We start from the raw sequence: 8,521 nt of genomic DNA, 5'->3' as shown, positions 1-8,521 counted from the left end.
TGTCATTTCATAACCTATTCCGGCTTTTATTGAGTGAAATTATCTTTGGCTTGAATTTTTATTAGTAATTAGTTTAGTTTTATCTGTGTGATCCTCGGAGGCCTTACTTGACATAATTTCTGACAAACCAGTTTTCTGTTTAGCCTCAATGAGGAGAGACACACGGACTGATGAGGGCGGTAGTGGCGAAGTGGGTAGGGAGGTCGCCTCTGGAGTGCAGGGTTGGAGGTTCGTTCCCCCGCCTACCCGCCACATGTCAAAGTGTCCTTGGGCAAGACACTGAACCCCGAATTTCTCCTGATAGTTAGCTTGCACCCTGCGTGGTAGCTGCTGCTGCTGCTATCGGTGTATGAATGTGTGTGTGTGAATGGGTGAATGTGTAACAAACAATGTAAAGCGCTTTGAGTCTGTGAAAAACCAGGGAAAAGAGCTTTATAAGTGGAGTCCATTTATAAGCAGACGGTAAGATTTACCTTCGTTATAAATCTAGTACTTCACTTTGGGGGGGGGGGGGGTCACATATAGGAGGGACACTCCCATGTGGCTTTCATTACCGGCAGGGCTTATCTTATCTAAAAAATATATATATTTGGATGAGGGAGGGAGAAAGGGATGAGTGTAGAGGGAGGGGTTGGAAAGGGAAAGAGAAAGTGTGAGTGAGAAAGAGAGAGAAAGTGCTCTAGATTTTCAAGGTGGTTTATTAGTCATAATGGACAACAATTACAGCAGCAGTCTTTGGCAATGAAATTCTTGAGTCTCTGTGACTGTCTCCTTTCAACAATGCAATATAAGAGAAGAATATGCATAAGAGATCATCATAATCACGAATAGGAAAAAAATAAAACTTGTGGTTTAAAATAAGAACAAAAAAATATTTTAAAAAAGAATACTGTGTTTCTGTGTATATCCTTTGTCGCCCCCTGGTGGTAAGCACACCGATCATTTCTGTAAAGTCACGTGATTTCTGGGAAGAGGAGCGCCTGCCTTGAGCTGCAGTCTCGAGCTCACACTGACTGCTCTCACACTCACTCACACAGTCAGCCTGCACCGCGGAGGAAACGCAACTCAAGGTAAACGAAACCTACTTCCTTCATTCAAACACATTTGCGTCTATATTTAATATGACTGTGAACACGAGACAGCGAGGGGTTATTTCTGCCTCAGACTGAAGATAGAAAAGGGTTTTTTAGACATGTTGTTGTTGTTGTTGAAGGAAATGTTGAAAAAAAAAGTTCTCTGTGATTTATTGTTCTTGTGTGTTTTATTTAAAGAGACATGGCAGCAGGGAGAGTGCGCTCCACGCGCAGACTGCGCTCGTGGATCGTCGAACAGGTGCGTGCGCGCGTGTGTTTGTGTGTGTGTGTGTGTGTGTGTGTGTGTGTGTGTGTGTGTGTGTGTGTGTGTGTGTGTGTGTGTGTGTGTGTGTGTGTGTGTGTGTGTGTGTGTGTGTGTGTGTGTGTGTGTGTGTGTGTGTGTGTGTGTGTGTGTGTGTGTGTGTGTGTGTGGAGGGGAGGTGGTGGGGAGAGAAAGAGCGTGTGTGAGAGAGTGTCACTGTGTGTGTGTGTGTGTGTGTGTGTGTGTGTGTGTGAGTGAGAGAGAGATAGAGTGTGTCTGTGTGTGTGTGTGTGTGTGTGTGTGTGTGTGTGTGTGTGTGTGTGTGTGTGTGTGTGTGTGTGTGTGTGTGTGTGTGTGTGTGTGTGTGTGTGTGTGTGTGTGTGTGTGTGTGTGTGTGTGTGTGTGTGTGTGTGTGTGTGTGTGGATAAAGAAGGGAGGGGGGAGAAGGAAAGGGAAACCATGGGAGGGAGATGGGGGGGTTGATGATTTGGCTCCAAACAACCATCACCAGAATATGTTCAGTAAACTAAAGAAGACAAACTGGAATATTCATAAACAGAGGATCATAAAAGCTCATAGTAATCTACTGATAGTTGTTTTAAAACATGTAGCAGCCAATAATGTAGCCTCTAGTTCTAAGTGTAATAAGAGACCATAATGTAGTTACTTGCCAATTACATATAATAATAACATTACTCAACCAATAACTTAATAACTTTTTGCCCATAATGTCATAAGTTATAAGCCTATATAAGTGTCTGGTTGTTACAATATTGTCACAGAAAGAGAAATGTAGGGTTAGACAGTGAGACCATAAAACACTCTTTCTGCCTTTTCTCGGGCTAGGATGAACCAATTTCAATTTTTTTTGCACATTTATACTACATAGGATCTCAGAATTCAATACACCTTCATATTCCCACCGGTGAAGTAGGCCTTTAATAACTGGAGTCGATAATGTAATAATAAACTCATATCACTTTATTATTGTTTGATTTATTGTCTCTAAAGTATCACATGTCCTCACTATCGTCACTTTACCTGCAGACACTGAATAAAAGAGCTCTGAACTTCCTCTTCTGCTTGTTCATGGAAGAAAGAAATTTGAATTATCGCCTGAATTAAAACTAAAGCATTAGTCAATGAGGAAGCAGTAGAAAAGCAAATATATAATTATTAATATGTATCATTTAAATCACAATGTGTTGATTAATTAGCATCACTTGTGATAGTCTGGCTAGTAGAACTGGTTTGGGTGATTTTTCTGTAAAGTAAACATGACAACTTTTTATGGTTCTACTTCGTCCAATGTTTATTTTCAAAATGTGTGTGTGTCTGTGTGTGTGTGTGTGTCTGTGTGTGTGTCTGTGTGTGTGTGTGTGTGTCTGTGTGTCTGTGTGTGTGTGTGTGTGTGTGTGTCTGTGTGTGTGTGTGTGTGTGAGTGTGTGTGTGTGTGTGTGTCTGTGTCTGTGTCTGTGTCTGTGTCTGTGTCTGTGTCTGTGTCTGTGTCTGTGTCTGTGTCTGTGTCTGTGTGTGTGTGTGTGTGTGTGTGTGTGTGTGTGTGTGTGTGTGTTTTGGGGGAATACGTTGACACACATGTCTTTTGATAGCTTCTTCCACTTTAACACGTTTCAGCATGGAGCAATGTTTTACGTTGAATTTCTGTCATACCCACGGGCCACATTTCATGCCCAATATTCAAATTAAATATTTGTGGTAAAGTGGGGGTGTTTTTTTTCTTATTGCATTGATGACTTCAGTCTGACTCATGGCCTTAAATAACTTGAATAGACTTGAATACATTTTTTTGGCACAACAAGTTACTACAAAGACACAGGCAAATTTGAATATCAAATAAAATTTTTATTAATAAAATGGTAAATTAACCTTCTAGTTCATTTCATGTTAATTACTTTTGTGTCCCGGCTCCTAAAATCCAACTCAGGGTGTGTCAGAGAAGTGAAACATGTTCTAAAGGTTTATTCTCATAGCTGAATAAACAAACTTTCCTCACAGGAAAATGTGATCCCTGGAACACTGTTTGAAGTTAGAAAGCTTCCTGAAAAGTTACTGTTTCACTGTTGTTGTTGTTGTTGTTGTTTACAGCAGCAGGGCCCACAGTTTGGTTTACAAACATATTCTAGTCTTAACGTTTGGTTCCAGGTTCCTCAAAATAATTTGATTTATGATGATAGAATTATTCAATACTAAGAATTACATGTAGAGAAAATATGTTTAGTTAACCAACTGTAAACAAACCCCCCTCCTCTGAAACTACACACTGACCCTTTTAATGTTGTGTAATGTTTTTTTTTGTTAGATAGTTTTGTTGCAATTTAGCTTTTTTTTTAAACTTTATTAGACAGTGTGTAGAGACAGAGATGAAATGTGTCCGAGAGGGGAATGACATGCAGAGAACGACCACGGGCTGGATTCTAACCCGGGTCTGCTGTGAAGAGGACTGAGACTCTATGGAGGGGGGGGGGGGGGGGGGGGGAGGACGCTCTAAAATTCTCTTTTCTAACTCAATTCTTTGTGTGTGTTTTGCAGGTGAGCAGTGGGAAGTACCCGGGGCTGATGTGGGACGACGAAGCCAAAACCATGTTCCGTATCCCGTGGAAACACGCCGGGAAACAGGACTTCCGCAAGGACGAAGACGCCGCCATTTTCAAGGTCACACGTGTGTTTCTTCTCGGCTCTGAAATCACTCAAAATAACTCCCCAAAATAACTGCACTACACATCCGCTTAAGACCTCTGGAATGGCAAAACATATATACTGTATATATATTATTTTTTATTTTTGCCTTTTCAAGCTTTATTAGACAGTACAGAGTTGAAATGGGGAGACAGAGAGAGAGAGAGAGAGAGACAGAGAGAGAGAGAGAGAGAGAGAGGGGGGGATGACCTGCAGTAAAGGTCCGCGGGTCGGATTTGAGCCCGCGACCACTGCAACGAAGGCCGGAGCCGATATGGTACACGCTCTATCTACAACTACGCCATCGGAGCAGCCCCCCCAAAAAAAAATTAAAAATAAGGATACATGAGGAAGTAGTGAACAACACGGCACTTTGTATTTAAAACGACTATGAGGAACTTTTAAATGTGAATGAAAGGCCTGTGTTTATGAACGCTACTAAATCACAGTTTACTTTGCTTCACCATGGTCATAGTCACATATTAATACATCACCTCATGACCATGCATCCCACTGTCTCTCTTTCACTCACTTACTTATCAAATGCACGCACTAGCCTATAATATTTTAAATAAGAAGTAGGGGAGAACGGGGTAAGTAGGCACACTTTTTACTCTAGTGAGAATTGCTCATCACCAAAACATCTGTCAATAGCCATTCCTACATTAAATTGAAGCTTAAGGTGTTGGCTAGAAATGTGTGTCTCTCTTTTTTTCCAACTTATTGTAATGAAGAAGTAATTTACCATCAAAGACACTCTGACACATTGTGACAACCAACCCCATCAAGGGGTCGGTTGTCACACACTATGGGGTTGTTTGTCACAATGTTATCTTAATGAGAAAAATCTTAAAAAGAAGGCAAGGAGGCAGAACCAAATTTGAATGTTTAATTGCATTGTCAAGTTGACAAATAGGCCTACATAACATTCTGTAGCCTTGGCAGCTGGTCTAGTTTGGGATGCACTGGGTTGTTTTGATTTTGTTGCCCTTTTTTCTTTTGCTTGCTAGCTGCCTTTTCCTGCTCTATTCTTTCCTTCTCTGGGGTGTCAGTGAGGATACAGCTTGACAATTTTTTTCGTTATTGGGTTCCTTTTCTGGCTGCAGCCTTGAGATAACATGTGACAACCAACCCCCCAAAAAATTTGACGACCAACCCCAACTTGAATTTCTTGCTAGCATCAAGGCCAACAACCATCTGACAACTAATTAGCTTGCTAACCACAATCTAAACTACAGTTTACTCTTCACACTTTCTGAGGGTAACAAGTGTTTTGTTATAAACCCATTGTGTAAAAGCCTAGAAGAAAAATACTGAGAAGCAAAATATTTTGAATTTGACATGAAAAACACAAAACATCCTCTCACCTGAAATGCAGCTGTCTTCCTCCAAGGAAGTCTATGTATGTGACCTCTGATCCCAATTCTGGACCTTTTTTATATCAACATTTCAGAGCTACCGCGCTCTGGTGGCGAGATATAACGAATGTGACATCCAACCCATGTGACAAATTACCCCGTTCTCCCCTACAAACACTATGTCGAGAAATAATATCTACACTATCAACAAACCCTGTGGATAGAGCGTGTACCATATCGGCTCCGGCCTTCGTTGCAGTGGTCGCGGGTTCAAATCTGACTTGTAGAACTTAACTACATGTCTTTCTCCACTCCCCTCTCTCTCTCTCTCTCTCCCAATTTCAACTCTGTACCATCAAATAAAGCTTGAAAATGCCAAAAAAAAAATCAATAAATAAAAAATGAAACCCTGTCCGTTCCCCTCTCTGTAGGCCTGGGCAGAGTTTAAAGGCAAACTGACGGAGGGCGGTGCAGACAGTCCGGCCTCGTGGAAGACCCGTCTCCGCTGCGCCCTGAACAAGAGTCCAGAGTTCACCGAGGAGATGGAGCGAGCTCAGCTGGACATCTCTGAGCCATACAAGGTGTACAGGCTGGTGCCCATCAACGAGCAAGGTACGGAGGCTACGAAACGTTCTCTCTCTCACACACACGCACACACGCACACACGCACGCACACACGCACGCACGCACGCGTACGGAGGCTAGGAAACATTCTCTCTCTCTCACACACACGCACGCACGCATGCACGCAGGCAGGCAGGCACGCACACACGCGTATGGAGGCTAGGAAACAATCTCTCTCTCTCACACACACACACACACACGCACGCACGCACGCACGCACACACGCGTACGGAGGCTAGGAAGCATTCTCTCTCTCTCACACACACACACACACACACACACACGCACGCACGCACACACGCGTACGGAGGCTAGGAAACTATCTCTCTCTCACACACACACACACACACACACACGCATGCACGCAGGCAGGCAGGCACGCACACAGGCAAGTTTATTTCTATAGCACAATTCAGACACAAGGCCACTCAAAGTGCTTTACAGGGGCATGATTAAAATACACAACACACAATTAAAAGCGAATGAATAACATTTAAAAATTGCAGGTTAAAATGGAAACAGAAAAGTCTTCAGACTTGATTTAAAAGAGCTGAGAGTTGCAGCAGACCTCAAGTTCTCTGGGAGTTTGTTCCAGAGATTTGGTGCATAAAAACTAAAAGCTGCTTCTCCTTGTTTAGTCCTAACTCTGGGGACTGTAAGCAGACCTGTCCCAGACGACCTAAGGGCTCTGGACGGTTCATAACGTATCAGCAGATCAGTAATGTATTTTGGCCCTAAACCATTTAGTGCTTTATAAACCAACATCAGTATTTTGAACGATGGTTTTAGTTGATATTCCGACTAAAACCTAACCGACAGTCTTTCAAACATTTTCACAATGACATAATAAACTTTCCCAGAACCAAGTTTCAGAGAGATATCTTTTTTATTTTATTTTTTTTAGATATTTTTTGGGCATTTTTATGCTTTATTGACAGTGCAGAGAGACAGAGTTGAAATGGGGCAGAGAGGGGAGTGACATGCAGAGAACGACCGCGGGTGGGAATCGAACCCGGGTCTGCTGTTGGGCCCGGCCCGGGAGGGGGACGCCTTACCAACTGAGCTAAAGGCGCCCCCCAGAGAGAGATCTTTAAAACAATATATAATTACATTTCAAAACAACCAAAGCAGAAGCCTGACACACTGACACACTTTTAGACACTAACAGGATAATGTTTCTCTATGTAAGTGGGAGTGTGTTGTTGGCTTGTTGTCTAGCACAGTGTCAACCAAGTGTAAACCCACAGACCCAAAGTCTTTACTAGTATTATACTATTATGCTTATCTTTTGATGTTCTTTTTAAGATTTTTTTTGTCATTTTCAAGCTTTATTAGACAGTACAGAGTTGAAATGGGGAGACAGACAGAGAGAGAGAGGGGGGGGGGATGACCTGCAGTAAAGGTCCACGGGTCAGATTTGAACCCGCGACCACTGCAATGAAGGCTGGAGCCAATATGGTACGCTCTCTATCCACTACATGATGAGTGTTTTTTTTTAACACATTGCTAGAGATGATGTCATGTGAATGTTGACGGGCGACATTCATTTGCTTTGGATTAAAACTGATCTGAAAACAGGTTTACAGAGTACGACGATCGGCATGTTTTTGCTATTAGATACTTTAGCGCGGCCGTCGATGACGCAGCCAACTGCTGAAATATGCTGATAAGTCTATCTGGCAGAGCAACATGGAGGCTTTACTTATAATATCTATATAAAAAAAAAAGTTCAAGGGCGCCCTTAGCTCAGTTGGTAGGGCGTCCCCCCCCCCATGGGCCTCGGCCAGCAGCGGACCTGGGTTCGATTCCAGCCCGCGGTCGTTCTCTGCATGTCACTCCCCTCTCTGCCCCATTTCAACTCTGTCTCTACACTATCAATAAAGCATAAAAATGCCAAAAAAATATCTTAAAAAAAAAAAAAGACAAGTTCAAAATGTACTGCTTTTTTTAAATGGTTTCTCAGTTGGTTGTAAAAATATATCAAATAACGTTTCAAATATGACCATTTTTGTTAGAGAATTTTGAATGAATATACAAATTTGGGAATATCTTACTAATTATGTGATTAATCTCTTTTAAAACCAACAATGTAGTTCTTGGATGAAGCCAGAGTTAAAAATGTTATTCTATTTTTTGCAACATGGATGCAGCCTTTCTTCATTTAATAAATCAAAAGATACTCTGAACAGGTCTTAAAAATGCATTTTTTCTGCATGTTTTTAAGAAGAAAATTTATTAAATAACTAAGACATGTTATGGAAGCAAAATAGCCCAAGAAATCTCAAAATAGGCTAGTGCTTGAAGAAACAATGTATTTCCCTTCAGTGTCTCACTTTAACTGGAGGAGGCGAGCAGAGGTTTGTGGTTGTGTATGTGACACAGAGATTTTTCTTAAGAAATTTTCAACAATAGATCAGATGACAGGAAGTACTGTGCATTGCAACACAAGAAGGATATGTTTCTAAAGTAACATTGTGCCATTTTCTCTTGATGTGTCTGGGCGTGCG

The 8,521-nt window shown here is 41.9% G+C and overlaps 1 protein-coding gene across 1 annotated transcript in view; it reads left to right on the top strand.

Moving 5' to 3' along the window:
* The first annotated feature begins 1,024 nt into the window (after window positions 1-1,024).
* The window catches only part of irf9 (interferon regulatory factor 9), a 56,192-nt gene continuing 48,695 nt past the window's right edge, over window positions 1,025-8,521 (top strand). The window contains exons 1-4 of the mRNA XM_080050010.1: window positions 1,025-1,070; window positions 1,272-1,332; window positions 3,886-4,008; window positions 5,822-6,002. Coding sequence (XP_079906136.1) covers window positions 1,276-1,332; window positions 3,886-4,008; window positions 5,822-6,002 — 361 coding nt within the window. The 5' untranslated portion in view covers window positions 1,025-1,070; window positions 1,272-1,275. The remainder of the gene's footprint in view (window positions 1,071-1,271; window positions 1,333-3,885; window positions 4,009-5,821; window positions 6,003-8,521) is intronic.

Source organism: Ammodytes marinus (genome assembly GCF_949987685.1).
Source record: "Ammodytes marinus genome assembly, chromosome: 21".
Taxonomy (NCBI): domain Eukaryota; kingdom Metazoa; phylum Chordata; class Actinopteri; order Uranoscopiformes; family Ammodytidae; genus Ammodytes; species Ammodytes marinus.
This window is presented reverse-complemented; position numbering and strand designations above follow the sequence as displayed.